This window comes from Haemorhous mexicanus, chromosome Z (assembly GCF_027477595.1).
Source record: "Haemorhous mexicanus isolate bHaeMex1 chromosome Z, bHaeMex1.pri, whole genome shotgun sequence".
NCBI lineage: Eukaryota > Metazoa > Chordata > Aves > Passeriformes > Fringillidae > Haemorhous > Haemorhous mexicanus.
The window spans coordinates 45,831,639-45,852,094 of record NC_082381.1 but is presented as its reverse complement, the minus strand read 5'-3'; the positions used below and the strand labels follow the sequence as shown (position 1 = coordinate 45,852,094).

The window sequence follows — 20,456 nt, the reverse complement described above, 5'->3', positions numbered from 1 at the left end:
TTAGCTCTGCACAACTTAAAGATACTCTTCAGGGCTTCTAACTAAATACCCAAACAGAGTTTGTATTTTCTATTCTAAGAGAATTATTCTAAGAGTTTTTCTTTTTTAAAATATCCTCATGGCAATTAACTCTAACTTGTGTGCAGAAATATCTGTCTCTTTGATGCTTAATGATTTCATTTTGATCTCTTGTTTCACAATACTCAGGTTATGAGACGAAGGAACAATAATTTTTCAACCTTCTTTAAGATATTCCTGCTTTTAATGACTTACTCTTCCTGGCAGTTTTCTCCTTTACAGACAGAAGAAATCACTGGTCCTTTTATAATGGTAATCCTTGTTTCGTTTCTCAGTAAGTGTATATACATACATACATACATACATACATATATATATATATATATATATACACACACGCACACATACAGTAGGTGAATACATGCTGAGAATATATTTATGTAAAAAAAGTAAAGAAAGGACTAGAACACAGCCTTTACGATGCCAACATAGCAGGAGTTCACAAAAAATGCAGTCCCTCTTCACAATTTATAAACTTTACACTTTCAGACAATGCTGTGCCTCCAACTTAATCCTCTTGTGATCCTCAGTAATTTCACAATCTCTTCCCCAAGTACCAGTAACCACTTTAAATTAAAACAGTTCATGCATAGCAATAGGTTTCCACCCCTTCATTCTGGGGGCATTCCTTTTGATTTGACATTTTTGTCCACTGCTATTAATAGCAGCAGGTTTTTCCATATAATTCTAAATTTTAGTAGTCAGAACAGATGTGACTACATTCAGTAGTCACAACAAGATTTATAACCTCATTGTGTCTTCCCCTTTCCAAATGGTTTATTAATGTAATAATAACACAACACAGAATTACTGGAGGACTCCACATACTGTCACTTTCTGTTGTGAAACAATTTCATTCTAACTAGAGGATACATTTCCAATACAACACAAACCTGATGGACAGTTCAGGTAACAAGACAGAGTACCAGTAGATAACTCTGTATCTCAAAAATGCTCATAATGTACTTTTATTCTAGTCAATAAAAAAATGACACTCAAAATTAACATACCCAGGTTTCCAAAGACCTGTAGGAGCAGAATTGCTTTAAGCATAAGGTATCTGTAACTAACACAGTACATCGTACTTCGGGAAAATCATGAGCAAAGGATTAAGTTTTAAACAGCATACTTTCACTGTATGGCAGGGAGAACAAGAGTAAAGGCAGGGAGAACAAGAGCAGACAAAAAATGTCAGAAGCTCACAGTGACCCATCCAACAGCTACTTCTAAACCAAGAGCCAAGAGGAACACATGAATATGTCATTTTCTTCAGACAAAAGAAAAATCCTTTTTATTTCCCCTGTGGTTCCTTTCTAATAGCTCAGAGATATCACCTGCTCTGATTTAGCAGACTGATTTCCTTTATTGATATCTTTCAGGTCAGTCTCTATAGCAAACTTAATGAAGCATTCCCTCTGGCTCTGTGTGCACACAGACCACTAGCCTGGTCTAGACAACAGTGATGCCTGCCACAATGCTGCAAAATAAAAATTTCATTTTAGGTTCCTAAATATGCATCCAGTTATTTAAACAACAAATAGGAATAGCAGTTCCCACACTGAGTAGACACTCTAGTTATCACTGAATTAAACACAACAGAAATTACAGCCACCTGTTCAGCGTTTCTCTTTAATAATGACACTTCATTATTTATTTGGCACAGTCATACATTAATTATGTCTTCAAGGATATTTCAAATTGCTTTAGCAAGTCCTTCAATACTGCAGTATTTCATGGACATTAAGTTTTGAAGCATCAATTTGGTTTATGGGAAAGATAGCTTTCAGTCACATTACTCAAAATACATAATTTTTTAAGGGCAAAGATCAACAAAAACATTGAACCACAAGTACTCTGTGCCTGAGGTGTTCTACCGGGTGAGAAAATCCTGGGGAGAGCAACAGCAGTCAGTTCACAACATATAACATTCTCAGTTGTGTCCAACTGTTACCTCTACAAACTGAAGTACTAGCATGGCTGTTTGAGAACAGCATTGCAACATTTCTCAAAACTGCACTTTCCTGTGCCACTTTGAGGAGCTGCTCCAGAATATTTTTGTATTTTACAGCTTGCATCTCTGTACAAGTCAAAGATCTGAGTGGTCCAAGTGCCCAGCCTTCTCTTTCCCTTTTTCCTCCTTTGTAAAAGGTCCCAACTGGTTCCAGTTTTCTGGGTGTCAATTATTGTGAAGAGATTAAAGGAACACACTTTCTTGTTTTCTTAAAAATCAGTTTGACTTTGCAAGGGATGGGCTTCTTCTCTTTCTTGATGGGACGGTACTGCAAATGCAGGACCTGACTGTGAGAGGGCAAGTGAGGTAGGGGTGGGAGTGAAGTTATTGCACTGAAATGGTGCTGTGTTATTCACAAAACCGGCTCCTTTTCCCAAATTACAGCAGAAGAGCAAGAGCATCATTACTGATTCAGAAAGCTAAAAGGCTGCTTTATCATGAAATGGTCTTCTTGCTTCAAGCAAGCATTTTCCCTGCCCTAAATGCTTATTTATAATCTCACTCGCAGAACTGCACAACAAACATGAGCTCTGCCATACGTGTTCTGAATCTTTGGTATTGGTAGTTCTGTCCTTTTGTGTTGAGGCAATCAAGTGCATGCCTCACTTAAGTAAAAATACTATAAATGCTAACCTAGCTGCAAATTCATAAGCAGTATTGATAAAATCACTAGTCAATACAAAGATGTTTTAATATGTTTTACATGTTTTTAATATGTTTTACACGTTATAGCTCTTGATAAAGATGTTCAGATTAAAAAACACATTTATTTTAACTTACCCTCTTGATGGGCAATTGAGGCACAATAGGTGATTTCTTTGGGTTGAGGAAACTGAGCTGTAATTCCTTTAAGAATTTCAAGGTGCATGGACAAGTAAGGTGATTTCAGGGATGGCATTTCAGCCAGGTGAAAACAGCCAACTCTACAAAAGCACGTGCCAAAACCTACACAATCTGTCACCTGACAATTGCTATTTTCAGGATGCAAGAAGGGTTAAAGCTTTCAGAAAGGCTCAACAGAGCAAAATTAAGAACTGACTGCATTCTTTACCTAGACATTCAAAACATTATGATGTGGGGGTTTTTTTCTGAATGTTAGAAGTTGTGAGCGTGAGAAAATTCAGTACCAATTATCACAAAACCAAACAAATTTGCCCTCATTCTTCAGAATTTGACAGTAGAACTCTGTTTTCTTACTATACATCATCACAACATAGAAATTGAAATTAAGATCTTAAGTTCAAGATCCTCAGATTTCATTATTACAATTACTATTTTTACAGTGGAGTCAATAGTCACTTAAAACGGACTGCCAAACCTAATCCTAGTATTAATTAATTTAAATCCACTATCATAGTTACAAAGTGGATCTCAGAAAAATTATTCTGCTTACTGAGCATTCCAGTTTTGGTATTAATTCACTGTTCTTGCTCTGCTAAAAGGCTGAATCACACTTGAACTGTATTACTACGTAAATGCAATGATTAAAATAATCAACAATTAAGGTATTCATTTGCTGCAAAACATCATTTTTTGTAATTCCCATAGGTTGGCGAAAATTTAAGCAGAAATATAACTATGAGGATAACAATATTTCCCTGAATGGTGCAATTTCAGTCATGCACACACTTCCTCTACAAAAGGAAAGCTCAGTTTAGCCAAATACCTGACTTTGACAAGCCAAATATATAATGAAAATTTGGAATTGAACTCATTAATGATTTTGTTCTGCTCCAGCACCAGTTTTCATACTTTTGACCAAACTCTTAGAAACTGAAAAAATTGCCGCTCATACTAATTTTTAAAAAACTATCTTTAGGTTTTAAAATCTAAAGTCTTAAGGAAAATAGAATTAGAACAAAGACTCATGAGAACAAGACGCAGCATAGCATGTTTTGGGAGGAGTGGTTTTTGTTGTACTTTAAAAGGTAGTTATACTGAACATATGTCAGGCACAAATAATAAGAGATTTGACTTATGAAAAAATGTTGGTCATAAAGAAAGACACATCTGAATTCCATTGCTTCAAGAGGTACTTAAACTCCATCACAAATGACCTTCACTTCATACTAACAAAGAACTGGCCTGTATTAGTTAAGAAAAACACAGCATGCTCAGAGAAGGAGTAAAGAATGAAAGTGTAGATATATTGACTATTTTCACCTGTGACACACTGTGATCACTGTGTGATCTGTGCACTGTGACAACAGTGCACAGATCACGCAAGGAAGCTGTGCAGCTCTGCAAAAGCTGTGATGCCTTACAGTATTTCAGCTTCCTGATTCAGCTGTCAGACACCCAGGCATGCAGGTACAGTGCAGTGGGAGACCAAGGGCACTAACAGTTCCCCAGGGCCATTTCAACTCACTCTGCTTTCAAACAAGAGCACTCACATAACCTGTGCTACTACAGAAATAAACATTTCCGTTTCTTTTATGAAAAGTAGTCACTTCCACTGCTTTGAACTGGGTCATCCAGCCTCTCTCATTTTCAGTCAAGTACCCTGCAAAGAACTATTACTGCATCATTTTAAAAGATAACTTCAGGACTGTTCCCACACATTAGGAAAATGTTCCCACTTGAATAGCTAAAAACTGCTAAAATTTCCTCAAATTAATTTTATATCTTTATTTTGTATGTCCAAAGGTTTGATTACTTCTCATCCATTTTATTCCACTGACTGCTAAATAGGAACTGAGCTAGTAATGTCAGTATTACTACCACAGAGAAAAAGTACAGCTCTTAAGGAATACAAGGTATTATATTCCCTTTGTTAATGCAATTAGTTTCCATTACACTTCTTTTTTAAAGAAAAGCATAAGAAAATGAAACAAAAACAAACCAAAAAAGAACAGCACTGTAGCACTGAATAAAAGCAGGAACATTTTCACACACATAGATATATACTCTGTGCCACAAGTACTGTCAAACAGCATCACAGCTCCCACTAACCCCCTGTACATGAGAACATTTAAACAGCACTACTGTTAAGCAGCAATGTCAGAATATTTCCTTAGAAGCTGAAAATATATATAATCAGGCATTGCCTCAAATGTTTGTTACACTTTATACTCCTATTTTAAAAACAAGCTTTCCAAACTGCCCAAGACACTATCATAGTATAGATACAGTAATGTTTTAGCTTAATGAAAAGAGCACATTATTTACATTCGTATTTCTTAATACATAGTTCATTTTAAGCTCAGCTAATGCATGAGTCTTCTTTCAGATTCTGCAAAAATATAATAAAAAAACCCCTATTTTTTTCATACCATTAGTTTCTGCAAATTTCTGTATATCAGCCAGAGTTTTCAGTTCTTTCCGTGGGCAAGCCGATACACACAAGGCAATAGACTTAATCTTCTGATGTACTAGATCAATGTTGCATGGATCCAAGAAGAATACATACCTGTGGAAGGAAAAAAGGTAAATTACTTCTATTTTAATTAACAATTACACTAAACAAAATTTCAAACTATGGGATTCAGTCAAGACTGAGTGATTCAGTCTACCCAGAAATCTAGGAAATTTGATATTCTTTTAACTGTGTGGATCAAAAGAATTTATGTACTCAACATATGCACAACAAATGTATTGGTATTTATATGCTACTGGATCACACAAAAAGGATGTTTAACTCTACTTGATTTAAGTCCATCCAAATGATGCTACTCATAAAAACAGCAGTAACAGCAACAAACCAAATAAAGTCACTCTTATTCTGCAAAAAGAAAAGGTCCATGGATATATTAATGAATTCACATAATACCAGTAATTAAGAACAGCTTTTTAGTATAGATTGATTTTCCATGTCATGAATGAATTAATTTGGTATTTACTTAAAAATAAACTGTCTTCAGATATTTTAAGTAGAATTATCTAATGTTTAAGTGCAGTATTTTAATGATATTCTACATGTTAACTTTTCACAATGAACCTCAATTAAAAAACCAATGCATGAAGTACATATTATAGATTCTTAACTAACATCTCCTGGCTATATATGTTTTATGAAAAACATTAACCCTACAGAATTTCCACTGATGGTATAATAGAGATGCTTTTCTCTTTGAAAGTTGAACAATTATTAAATCCCTACAATTCTGGTGACGTACTATGCATTGAAATATTCTCTTCATACTACCTAACATCATATGAAAACACCTGAAATCTGCCATATAAAATGCCATTTCTATTTTTGTAGTCCTCATGATGGGAATTCATTCTGTAGACAGTAAAAATCCCTTATGCTCCTAAAAAGCATTTAGGTCCTCCCTGAACACCTTCAGCCTATATGCTAATTGCTGTCTACAGTTCTATTACTCCGTGTCAGTGTACAAGAATGATTACTATGCAGTACAATCTTCCTTAGAAGTCCATCAAAACTCATGTCGTCTAAATCAACTATAACATGGTAAGACATTACTTGCATTCCTAAAGCATGCCTTTTTTTGTCAACATCTAGGTGAAATCCCCTATCCATATTTCCTTTTTACTTATTACACACTACACATCTTGGGACTTCAAAGACAGACCACTGAAGTCTGAGAAACAAGTTAAACATGAAAATTCCGTCATGCATACAGTAAAAGTAACCCCATGCAAGCAATAAGACACAGTTTTCCCTTAATTTCAAATAAAATACTCTTAAGTTGATACCAGGGCATACAATAGCTGTTTTAATTGAAGTTACTCCAGTTGTTATCCCATACAATAAGGGTACATGGCAGGAGAGTGTCTACTTCTTTGAGGGTATTTGGTCAAAGGAGCTACAAAGCAGAACCTACAGAGTCAACTGATATGGCAAGGGATGCTAGGAAGGGAACAAATCTGGTCAGTCTGTAATTGGTAAGGACATGTGGATTATGAAAATGGTGATTTTTCAGTAAGACTATCTGGCTAAAGACTTTTTCAAGTTGACAAAAAGAAAAGGAGGGAGACAGAAAATTTATCCACTTAATGTTGGTAAAAACAATAATTAGAAAGAAACCCAGTCAATGACAATAATTGATGGGCTATCAAGAAACTGCAGACAGGGACTTTGTGATTGATAGGGATGCAAACTCATAAGTACAAAATGTAGCAAGGGTCAGTGGGACTCTACTAGCAGCAGAGGGAACATGCACAAGACAGGGTAGTAGACATGGGTGTAAAAGGGAACAGTTACATGCAAACTGATATTGGTCAGTATATTATCTAGATTGCACTTGACCATTGCAGTCTACCTTGTCCTATTACTAAAGCTTTTAACTCTCTCTCTGCATAATTCTAGTCTCTCTCCCACATGCATGGATGCTGTAAGTGCTCCAGGGATTAAGTGACAGCTACTGCGGGGACTGACATGGTTGTGAGGGATTTGGTGCCAGCAGCTGAAATCAGAACTGGTGTTTGGGTGCCACAGGACTGTGGTTTTAGCTACTAAAGTGAGTGGGATCTCAGTGCCAGTGGCAGGGAGGGGTCTTGGCAACAAGCTGCTGGGGTGGGAACAATGTGTGCCCACAAAAAAAGCAGCAACAGAGGCGACAGACTCAGCATAAGTGGTCACTGCCCTTGTGGTGCTGGCTGTTGATGGGCTGGGCACCTGTACCTTCTCTAGAACGATTTATGCAAATTATAGAAGCACAGAAAATCCTGAGTTGGAAGGGACCTCCAAGGATCACTGAATCCAGCTTCTGGTATAACTCACTAGTCATATGAGATGGCGAGCAGGGAGCTCTAGGTGAGAAGTGTTGCATGGGCAGAGGGTCTGTGGTGTTATTTGGGGGAAACTGTGGGTCTGGGCTGCTTGTGGAATGAGTGTGCGAGTGTTAGGTACAGCACCAAACTGGACCAGCTGCTGAGAAGGGGGAACCCATAAGGTGGGTAAGGTGCTCTGCTAATACTTGAATCTGCAAAGGTATGTGAGCTCATGAACCTGCAAAGTGCCACGTGGGTGCCTAGTGACCTTCTGCACTAGTGACCTTCTGCCACTGTCAGCCTCCTTCTTCTGTCACTATGAGGAGGAGGGGACATGGTTGGCTGTGCTTGTGAGTACCACTGTTGAAGGCAGCACCTTGTCACTGCCAGTCTGCATAACCAGCTATGTCAATGTCCCATATGTTACTCTCCATCCACATCCCTCAGCCTCCCATCTCAGGCAGAGACCCTGGGCTCTGGGAGCTGTAGAACTGGATTCCAGTTCCTGGAGAAGAGGTTCCTCTGAAGTTCTCCAAGGAAACCAAATCAGGAATGTCACTATTAGCAAGCTAGAACTCATCCCACTTCTACTGTGATTTCAATTCAAGGGTCAAGCTATCATTTTAAAAGCCAGAATACTTCATAAAATAAATGCTACAATTCTAACTCAAACTTGGAAGTTCAGAAATACAATGCAATTACATCATCCAATACAGTTTTGACAGAAGTATGGGCACAGCCTTAAACAGCACATGTAATTCAAACACTGCAGTGTATGCTGCAAAGAAAAGAGCTGCACAGAAAACTCCAGGCTTTCAAATCTGTGGCCTTGGAAGAAACAAATAAGAAAAGTAAGATTAGTTTTACTTCATCACAGCTAAAACAAGAACCAAAATTTGAGAAACCAGCATTAGAGTAGAAAAGTTACATTTTTTTGTTTATAAAGCTCACGTGTAGAAGATAAGTGATTTTACTGGAGAAAATTTCATACTGCGTTACCAGAAAACAGGTTTTGTTTCTCTCTAGAAGAATGTCATTACATGCTTTGTGCTGCAATTTCAGTTATTTACAATCAGCAATAGACTAGTTTTCTAACAAGGAAATAACATATCAGCAATACAAAGATGGACATAAACAAAGTAATTATATTGGTAGAGAAGCTTCAACACTGCAAATGAAAATATGTTTGCTATTTGAAAATCAATATAGTAGACTTACAACATGTGCACATTTATGCATCTTTGTGAAGTATCAGCCCTATAGAGTAGGACTTGGAGGTACCAGTGCGTGAAAAATTGGACATGAGCTGGCAATGCACACCTGCAGCCCAGAAAGCCAACTGTATCCAGGGCTTCATAAAAAGAAGCACGACCAGCAAGGCAAGTTTTACTCTGCCCTCAGGGTGATTCCCCCAGCTGCACCCAGCTCTGGGATGCCCAGAAGAAAGTACAGGAAAGACATGAACAGTGCAGAGGAGACCCATGAAAATGATAAGAGGGCTGGGGCATACAAAGATGTGCTAAGAGAGTTGGGGCTGCTCATTTGGGAAAAGAGAAGGCTGTGGAGACACCTTTTGGCATCTTTCCAGTACTTATAGGGGGCTTCTGTAAAAGATGAAGCGACTTTTCACACAAGCAAATAGTGAAAGGACAAGGGCAAGTGGCTTTAAAGTAAAACAAGGCAGAATTAGAATGATAGAATAATTTTTGCTGAAAAAGACCCTTCATCTACTCTAACAGTAAATGCAGGGCCAAGTCCATCACTAAATGACATCACTAAGCGCCGAACCTACACATCTTCTAAATACCTCCAGGAATGGTGACTTAACCACTTCCTCAGGATTGATAACCTTTTTGGCAAAAAAAATTTGTCGTAATGTCCAACCTAAACCTACTCCTGCACATTGTGAGACCATTTCCTCTCAACCTGTCACTTGTTATCTGGGAGGGGAGATTGATTCCTCCATCCTTTCAGGAAGCTGTAGAGCAATAAGGTGAAACTGAGAGCTAGTAATCTGAACATTAATAACACTTAGACAAAGCTAGCATCTTAAATATTATCTAAAAACTAACAACTAGAGTGTACAGCCGTTTTATAGGAGCTGTAATGACCATTCTGCAACATGGTCAGTACATTATCTAACCTCATCACTTGACCACTGAACCAAGAACCAAGCAAAACTCCCCCAAAAACCAGCCTAAGAGGGTATGAAGATGACCACATGGCAGCCGCTTGGTAACACGACAGCAAAGCAATGAAAAGCAAGACCACTCCAGGCCCTAACCGTGCTCATATTAATAATTCCCCAGGTATTTCTTTGTTCAGGCTCTCTTTTTTCAAGGCACATAGACTGAACTACCAGATATCATAATTGATCTGTGCCATCTAATGGAGATAAGAGTCCGTTGTCAAAAATTTCTTCATCAGTAGGGCATATAGTTTCACTCAATCAAATTCTCTGTGTACGTGCTGCAAACCATCCTGAAAACCTGGATTTTCCCATTACTTAAAGTTCAAGCATTTCCTGGGGTCAAAGGCACATGCTCAGGCAGAATGCTACCCTAACTATTCTCCATAGCATCATATGCACATCTCCTAGTACTTGAGTAGACAGCGAAACTGAATTCTGTCCAAATAATAACATACTGGTGATCAAAAACCAGACTGAGCTAGCATTTCAGAGACTTGCATTTGGCTGCTGCGATCATCATTTATTTGCAAATAAAAGGTAATTTTTAACCCTTTATAACTACCAGAACTTGTAAAGCAAGGAGCTTACTTGAAGCAAATATGTTTATATTAGAATTCACTGCCAGATCTAGAGTATTGTCTTATGTTTGACTGTAGAAAACAGATTATTAAAGTGTGTTTCACAAGACCAGGCTGTAAAAACCTCCTTCCCAATACTTATCTCACTGGTTTCAGCATATCTGTCTGATGTACACAGAGCAAATCACAACCCTGTATGAACTCTGCTCTTTACTCTTACCACCCACATTTCCATACCCACATAGACCATATAAATTTCACTTCCACATGACAGTGCCTATGGGTTGCTGTCATATACAAGGAAGAAAATGTTACTTTTACAGATGATTAGCTGTTCAGCCCTTGGACTAGGAAATGAAAATGGAATTACCCTGCAAGCAAAATGAAATGAGAATAACTTCATGTTTCCAGAGCCCTGTTTGTGGAGCTTTCAAGTTTTTTCTATCTCTACACAAACTAAAACGTACAGGCTGGAAGAAGAGTTTATTTTTACCATCTGTCTGCAAAGTGCTCCTATAAAAATAACATTAAATACTCCCATGAACTCCACCTCAGACACTGTAGGAAATCCATCTGCTAGAGACAGATGCAAAGTAGATAGCTTTTTTAATTTGCTTGGCAATTTTTCAGAAGAAAGCATGAGGTGTGAGGGAAGGAAGGATCACTCACTTATATAAGAACCAATCTCTTCCAAAACAGGATACCTTGGACTATACCAGGCACTTCAGGTGAACAGTTAAAGAATAGTGTGCCTTAGAGGGTTTTCTCTTAACCAGAATAGACAGGATTATAATAGACAGGATTATAATTCATATGTGTGTATCTATTAATTTGCTTAGATCATGCCTCAAGCCACAACATCCTTGTTAGAAAAGCGTAATTCTTTTGAACCTCATTAAGACATCTTAACAAACAACAGCCTCTGTCAATTAGCTGTGTTTAAAACAGTCTCTCTCTTTATCTGCTGTTTTTTGAGCTTGCATTTACAAGAGGAATACTTAGTGGTAGATGTTACTTAGTGGTAGATGTTTCCCCACATGATGGTCTGACTTATGTCACATGTAGAAGACTATCACAATATTAATTATTACATTTCAACAAGATGTCTGAATTTCTCTACCTTCACATGAACACAGACACCAATTCCTTCTAAGGGTAAGCTTAAAATTATTCTTTTAAAATTTGCATTTTTTCTCAGAACACTAGAATCACAATTTTACACTATATATACATGGGTTTAGAAAGTGCTAAAATGTTTCTGTAAAAAATAGGAAAATTTTGCTGCATAAACTTTAAGCCTTTCAACCTTCTTGAAAGACCAGATTAGATTAAGAAATTATTTTTCTGACAAAAGATAGCAGTAAAAAGTTCCAGACATTTTATTTATCTCAAATCTTTCTGGAAACCACCAATTACCTATCTACATTAAATCTTAAATGAGATACTTACAAGTCTTTAGAATAACAACTCAAAATAAGCAGAACTCAGGAAAGCATGCATCCAAAAAAACTTATGAAAATCATCAATTTTCTGTTAGTCTGAAAGTGTGAAGCAAAAGGCTATCATACTCAAAAATTAATAACTTTTTAGCTCCTTGAAGTAATTGGTGGTGGAAAAAAACACTTTTCTTTTGATAATTAAACATCACTGTACTAAGCTAAACAGTTTGTTTCCTTAAGTCTCCCAAGTTGTACAGAAGGACTCTGAGTTTGCCTGACTAACAACACAGACCTCAACAGACAGGTATTCAAACTATCAGTGCAGAGTTCTTGCCACTGCTCCAGTACTACTACTGCAGTGTGATGTCTTCCTGGACAACAGATAGAAGTACCTGAACTTTGATTATGAGTTTTAACAGGACACTGCTTAATGAAAGCTGTGCAAACCTCTAAAGTTTTGTGCATTTTCTCCACAAGTCACATACCTACATTATGCCTACAGTTTAAATTTTAAAGTCTTAATCTAATGTACCAGATATATCTTTATCTCTCCTTACACCTAGCGGCAGAAATCGAGCATACGACTTCAAAAGCAAACATTGATAAATTGTATCACATACTTACTTCTTATGTGTGAGGTCCAGACCACTGTTGACTATTCCCTCCACCTTGACATTTTTCTGTCCACAAATATTTCCATAGCTGTCATACCCCAAAAGCAGTCTTGCAGCTGCTCCTGTAGCTATTGAAAAGCCACAGATAAAACCCTGGAAGAAGACAAAAACAATACTTTGTTTGAAAGATAGGAAAAGTCAGTTTTATTAATTTATTTCTAAGCAGGGGTTGTCTAAAAATTGTTTCAGACTGAAAAGGCAAAGACAAGGACTATCCAAGAGAATTGCTGTGCAATAATAAAACTGAATGCAAGCTAAAAGGGGATTCAGACATCTAATACTGGATATTATACAAGCAGAGTTAAGACTCCTGTATGTGGTTTATTTGAAAGTCACACTGTCAGTAAGAGGGCATGAAGCAGAAGGAAGAAGTGAGCAAGTGTACAAGGGCAGGCAGTGAAGGAGAGCTACAAGCAGAGATGGAATTGTGACAGATTGTTAAGCATCTTAGACAATTCCACACAATCCAGATTTTCTTGCTTTTGGATTTTTTTTCTTTCCTTTAAATTAAGTACTTTCAAAGATGAGCTAGAATGAAGAGGACTATCTAACACTAGTTTCTTTTAAGGAAATCCTCTTAAAGCAAGTGACCAGGTCAAGGCCACTATGGTTTCAGACCCTGGTTTTAAATGCAGGAAAGAAACAGATGCAAAGCAAGATGGTTAAAACCATCCAAATAATGTGGAAAATACCCTAAGTAGGCAGGTCTTGCTGTGAACTTTTAGAGATATTTCACAAGCAAAACCAAGATTAAGGCGATGATTGTGCAAATAAGAGACTAGCTCAAAAGCTTCATTAGCAAACCATTGACAGGGAGAAACGAACCATCAGCTCACTCCACTACCACCAAGGAACTGATTTTACATGTGAGATAGGCTAAGATTTGAGAAGTGGAAGCGGAATAAACAGCTGAGACAAGAGCATGGAGCAACAGATGGCAGCGGCAGGATCAGATGAAATGATGGCAACAGGTAATGACATTGGCATGGAACAGTGAAAATGTGGGTGGTTAAAGTCTCCTAGAAGGGTAAGTATGTGACCCACTTGGATGATTGCTCTGTATATTACATTACTTAGACAGGAAAATTTGGGACACTCATGCACAGAAAATTAATTTATAATTGGGGGAACAGTCAGTTAACCGAACAATCAGGGAACATGAACAAAACCAGAAAAAAAAACAAATGCAAAAAAGAGCTACTTGTTTCAGGAAGCGCTGTGCTTTTTGCAATTTTAAGATATTCACAGTACACTGACAACACAATTGATATGATTTTTAATAATTGTGCTAATTTTTACATTTGAAGCCCAACCATTGAAAAACACCCTGGGAAAAGTAGAAGAAATTTTTCAGTGGAATTATTCCTAACACCAAAGACCAAGGGAGAGCAGAGAAGAAAGCTGAGAGCACATTAAGTCCCAAACCCCTCTAAGGACACCTGCTTGCAACAGAGCAGTACAAGACTGCAATGGACATTCCCTGTTTAAGAAGAGTAGCAAACACAGATCCATGAAAAAAAAACCAAGATGGAAAGAAGCATACTTCTGCATTAATCTGCAGGTTTTGGAGGTTTGGTCTTCAAATAAAAAGTGTAGAGGGTTGTGAGGCTGACTTGAAAAAGGTGATGGTTTCATCAAAGAGTACAGAACTGTTAAAACTTTGAAAGAAAGATCATTAGTAATATGGTTTTTAACAATAGCTGCTTCTACTAAGTATACAATAAAAACAAATAAATTAACAAATAAACAAAAACTCAGTTAACTGTTTGACATTCAGAATTTTTGTTTCTCACAAAAAAGTTCACTGTGATTCACAGAATTGCTTACCAGACATCCAGCTACCATTTCTGGGACATACATAAGGAACACGACTCAAGTGATAACTTACCTTGCTGAAAAATCACTTACCACTGCGATTGCAGTTTCAGGAGAAGAGAAACTGAAGCAAAAACTGGCACCAACAATAAATTATGGATCCCTTCCAAAGGCCTTTGATATGTCCATACTACCCATTTCTGTTCTACAGTTGATGGTTTCCATGCAAACATATCTTGATCTTGGCCACTGATTAAGTTACTGACCAGTTTTAAAATTCCTTTCTTAAGAAAGCAAACTCTTTAACTATATAACATTTACAAAATCCTCTGAGTTTTACTCACCATTCCTATGCAGAAGAGGATGAATAAGAGCAGCCATGGTACATCTGTGCAGCTGTGGTCTTCCAGAGGCTTCCACTCTCGCTTGGAACTCTTGTGTGAGAGAAGAGAGAGATGAAGTTAACAACACTTTGTCTGCTCATAATAGAAAAAGGCAGAAAATTATTCTACAGGTAGTTTACCTACAGCAGGAGCCATCTTTAAATGTCAAGACAGTTGAAGAAGCTTGGTTGAAAGATTTAAAAGAGTAAGGCTCATGTACAATTCCAAAAGAAGTGCCTCCACAGGAGCTAGATAACCAAATAGTTATTTACCCAGAAAATAGTTAATTTATCCAGAAATTTACAAATATTTATCCACAAAACAGGTTATTTTCACTCGTCTTTTTATTAACAGAAAACAGAAATCAATGGCATGAAATTGAAAATATCTCCTATTGCAGTATTCCACAGCTACCTTTCAGTAATTTGATTACCAGAAAGGATTAAACTTTTCAAATTCTATTGCAGGCTGAACAAGAACTATGCATGTAGAAAGGAGGCAATAAAAAGCTGTTTAAGGAACAGTTTTCTACCTGCCATAAGGCAGCTGAGCTTAACACTTCAGTGAAGAAATCCTTCATCTGTATTGCTATGGTGCCAGAAAGGAAAGTCGTTAAAGGTTGGAATACTCAATGACGGAGGCAGTTGAAAGCAATTCAGATAGTTTGCTGCTCATGAGGTAAAAACTCCCAAGTATGTATATATAGCTAAGATAATTAGAGTCTTATAAACAGTCATTTAGGCAAAAAGGTTTCAGGAAAAGAATAAGCACTAGCTCTAATATAAAACTAACCAGCAAATCAGAATTTTTTATAACAAAAATACTGATTACAGCTACTTTCAAAAATACACAGTTACAGAGACAAGCTTGATCAGCAGGCTCCCAAACACTGAATCGTTAGATATATTAACTAAGACCCAAAAACTGCAGGCACTGTTTTAATCCTTGAGGAAGAAAAGCAGATTGATATAAAGAGACTGCATATACAATTGTCCTCTACAGAGACAGAGCAAAGGACATAAACTGTTCAAATTATGAATTTACTTTTTTCTCTTAAGACTGAAGCGTGGAGGCCTGTGAGCCTATTGGGGAGAATGCAACAGCAATTCCCTAGAGAGATGCACCTTAGGCTCTGGGCATTCCTCACAGCTCAAGGTGATGAAAGAAGTTTCCCCATGGCACTCTGCAGCACTGTGTTAATTTGTCCCAGTTCTGCTTTCCCCACTGGCCCACTGGCCTTCCCTACCACTTTTACGCTTATATGTTCATGTTCTAGTTAGTTCTCCCTTCCCTGACTTCCCATTGGTTTAAGTCACCACCTATCGACCCTGGGTTTCCCTATTGGTCCCTTACCCGTACACCACTCCTGAGCCCTCAGTTCATTGGATCCCTGATATTCTCCTCTGCCCCCTCTTTCCCTCTGTTTCTATCCCAGGCCCTCCTTTGTTCCCTGTCTTTGGCCCCTGGACGCCTTCAGTGTGGCCTGAAATAAAGCATGTTGGGCCTCCATGCCTGGACTCTCCCGTGTTTTCACTGTTGAGCTGCTTCGTGTGTGTGTCTGTGTGTGCTGGTGGTCCTGTGGCTGCTACCTGTTGACGCAAGACGCTCTCGGGGAAGGTTGAGTCCCCCACCACTGTGGACCGCAACACTGAATAATCTTCAAGAGTTTGCTGACAACGTAGCAAATGTCAGTACTAAATTAAAACAGAATGGCTGGATGAAATGTCAACAACTTTTATCTCCAGTATGTATTCTGCATATTTTTAATTTAAAAAAAAAAAAGCAATAGCATGTAACTTACATGATAATAGCAAGGTGAATTTTTGCTCTTCATGACTTCGGCTTTTTTAAATTCACAAGCACAAAGCAGCCTTTTCATATACTACCATTGGAAAGCTAAAAACTGGGTAAACAAATGAAATCCTGCATGAATCACACTTCAAAAAACCACAGCTTTCTAAGTAGTCCAACTTTACATTAGGGAATTCCAAGCTAATTTTGCAATCTTTTATTAAGGAAGTTCCACTTACAGATGTGAAGAATATAGCTTTACAGATGTGATAAATACTGTTTTAATTCAAACTGCAAATTCACTGTAGGTGCTGAACAGTAAAACTTCTTTAGATTTTACTCAATAACCAGTAGCGAGAGGTGCTAAAAGGTCACATTATGCACTTTACAACCCACATTCAACAGAACTGAATCTTCTGATCCTGGCAGTTCACACTTCTAACTAACAGAGTCTTTGAACTTAACATTTACAATAAGATTGTGACATTTATGTTGTTATAATTAGCATAATCATAATTGCATAAAATATGTAAGGCTTCATGCTTTCTATTCCTAATTTCACTCCAAGAACTCCAGATTCTTTAGAAACTTACTTTTATTTACAAACAGCAGAGGTAAATTTCAGCTACAGCTGAAATTTCCTGTCTTAAGAGCAAATTGCCCTTGGCAAAAGAGGGAGCTGCAAAATGCACTGCAGAGTGTGCTTTGATTGTTTTGTTGGTTTGGGGTTTTTTTATCCTCTCTCTACCATCTGCATACAAAATCTTTTAATAGGATTTTTAAAAGCCTCTAGAATAGCTCTGGCAAGGATTTCGGTTGTCTGACTAGTCACAGTTACCATAAGTAATCCATTTTACTTACTAAGTGGACTGCAATTTATATGTCAAAAAGAAACTTGAAATGCCATAACATAGAACATAGTCAGAAAACTACACATAAATTAATTCTCTGCCTATGATTCTTACTCTGCCCCCCCCCCAAAAAAACACCTTAAAAAAAAGCATTAAAACAAAATTTTAAAAAAACCCACACAAAAAACCCCACCAAAAAAACAGAAAAAAAAACCCTCCAGTAAAAGGAAACCACCCAAAACAAACAAACAAACAAACACACACAACCCCCCCCCAAAACCCAAAACAAAACTAACAAACAAAAACCCAAACAAAACCCCAAACAAACAAAACAAAAAGCATCAAAAAGCCCCAGGAAGGTATTTTAAACAAGAAGTACCCTAGGAGAAAACTCAAGAGGTAGTAGATACTTACTAAATTAAAATTTAACTGCCTAGCATGGTAACAAGGTATGAAATTCTGTACGTTTAAAACACCTCTCTTCTGTAGCCTGTCCAATCTTTCTTGTCCTCAGATCTCACTAAAATCCAAGCTAGCTATCATCATCTGCCCACTATTTTCCTTCCAGTTGTTTCCTTGTATTCTGGATTCCCAATGAATCCTGTTCCATAGCTCCCCAGTCCTTTATCCTTGTCTTTAATGTTAGTGTCTGTGTCTCTCCAGTGATTGCTCCCTGTCTACTCTACACCCTTAGGCATTTACTCAGACTGATTTTCATGCTTTGGAGACATAAATTGTTAATCTATGGTCAATGTAAGGTCTAACAAATGTTGTTCTGCAATCTGTAAACTATGCTTTGTATCCATTATGACTGAAACACCAAAACATTTTAGTAGACATGCTTTGCCTGAAATCCTAAGTCAGCACTTATACTTATTTTAGCTTTTCTTCCAAATAGATTAGGAGCCTGCAATATTTGCTTATGCAAGAAAGCAAAAGAAAAAAAATCTGGAAAATTTTTTATTCATTTCAAGTTTTCCCTTAAAACAGAGTTTTCATAATTTACATTATGCTCTCTAAGGATATTCTTGCCATTAACAAAGCATGTACTGTCATGAAAGCACAGAGAATCTGGAGCACTATCCATCAGAAGTGGAAGGCTGGCAAATCAGTCTTTCTCTCCAAGACAAACTTCCTAGTTGGGAACATTTCCTGCTCATAACAGCTTTTCTGTGCTGATTTTATGAGTTATTTACTCAAGAATAAAAACAAGTGTGTTCAGAAGTTTACATCTGACCATTTTGCACAGGAATTAGCAAACTCAAAACCCAATCAAAATCATCAGTTGCTGCAATTTTATAATAGTGTTTTAGTACTATGCACCTAGAAAATCGGATGTCTACAATTAAGATTTCTCTTGCAGAAGAGGAAGTGGGAAGAATGTCAGGACATTAACTACTGGCTTTTCCTAGCTGAATTCAGAGCTAGACATTCTCAAGACTAAAAGACTTGCATGCAAATACAAAATAAAAAGAGGTTATTTTCTTGCCATTCATTGCATCCAATCACTCCAAAACAAAAACAGAAATTCCTCTTCCAGATTTCTTTCTTGCTGCCACTTACACAATATACCTTTCCAGCACCAAAGAATAGGTCTCCTCTGCATACTGCAATATACTTATGTACAGATATTGCCAGAAGCAGCATAGTCAAAACCACTTCCACTGTTAACTGTAATAGCAGTACTGGATGCTGCCATACAAGCACTCATGTGCCATAACTAGAGAGAAACCCATATAAGAGCATAAAAATATGAAAAAACACAGCAGAGACTACAGATGCAGGAAACTACAGAGAATTTATTTTGAACACAACATGTCTCATGCAATGTAAAATTTTGGAGTGATGAGACTAAAGTGAGAAGCCTATTAGAGAACATCTGCAGCACTACATATAGAGATAATCAAGCTGTTGGTAAGTAGCAAAGATGTGAATAAGACAAGGATAAAGATGGAATCTGCTATCAACTGATGATGCTGCAACATCATGATGATACAGGAAGCAGAAAGAAAAAGTCTTGTGGTGGTCAGATGACACATTTCAAGAAGAAAATTCAGGCATTAGTGAGGCAGGTGGGCTGATTAAGGACAACTCAGTGAAAAACTGGCATGATTTAGGATCACTGGATGAAAAGGAGTTGCAGGTCAGAGTGTAGAGGTTAGAGTCTAGGCTACATTTTAGCTAGTGTGTGTAAGTTAGCAGATGGACAGTATAGGGCTATTCCAACTTGTATATGAACACTAAGGTTGTAAGAATAAAGTTACAACTCCATTCAGATAGCTCAGTATACTGATGTTAAGATAATTTGTTACAAAACCCTATCCCAGGAATCATATTAATCTAACTACATCTCCTTTAAATTCTCTGTTGTTTCATCATCACCTTGATGTAACATCCTGACTCAGAATACATACGACTGCAATTCAATACAGAAGAGTAAATAGATAACTGCTCTTTGTTTATTTAAATTAGAATTCAGAAATTATTGTGTAGCTAACTATCTTCATAGAAGACAAACAGCCACACTGTGCACACAGCATTAATAAATGGCCTTTAGAGGCAAAAAAGGATTCTCATCCCAGTTGTCATTTTTTGTGGAAACTGCTGGAGTCCTGCAACATGCACCTTCCCTAGAAGGCAGACTGGTTCTGATAAAGTACCAGCAATTCAACTGATCATATAAATAGCATTTGGTTTATTCTGGTAGCATTGTGAGTATAGAATACATACATTTTACACCTATGATGCAAGTTTTCCCTTCAAAATTGGAGGGTCCATTTGCAATGCTGGGGCATACCACCAAATGATATACAAGGGCATGGCTCCTTGGGAAATGGGCAAGCCAGATTTAAAAGATGATGACCAAGAAGTCATCCAGTTCAGAAGCTGTCCTGCAAGCTAAGTTTAAACCTGCACCTTCAAATGCTATTGAAACATACCCATACAGAGGAAAAAGAGAGTTCTTGAAG

At 37.4% G+C, this 20,456-nt stretch overlaps 1 protein-coding gene across 5 annotated transcripts in view; it reads right to left on the bottom strand.

The window, feature by feature from the left end:
* SLC44A1 (solute carrier family 44 member 1) overlaps positions 1–20,456 on the bottom strand; it is a 98,746-nt gene that overhangs the window by 67,485 nt on the left and 10,805 nt on the right. For all 5 annotated transcript variants that reach the window (XM_059873563.1, XM_059873567.1, XM_059873566.1 and 2 more), the window contains exons 2-4: positions 14,807–14,896; positions 12,598–12,740; positions 5,362–5,498 (exon numbers count right to left, since the gene is read on the bottom strand). In XM_059873563.1, the coding sequence (XP_059729546.1) occupies positions 5,362–5,498; positions 12,598–12,740; positions 14,807–14,896 (370 nt within the window). The remainder of the gene's footprint in view (positions 1–5,361; positions 5,499–12,597; positions 12,741–14,806; positions 14,897–20,456) is intronic.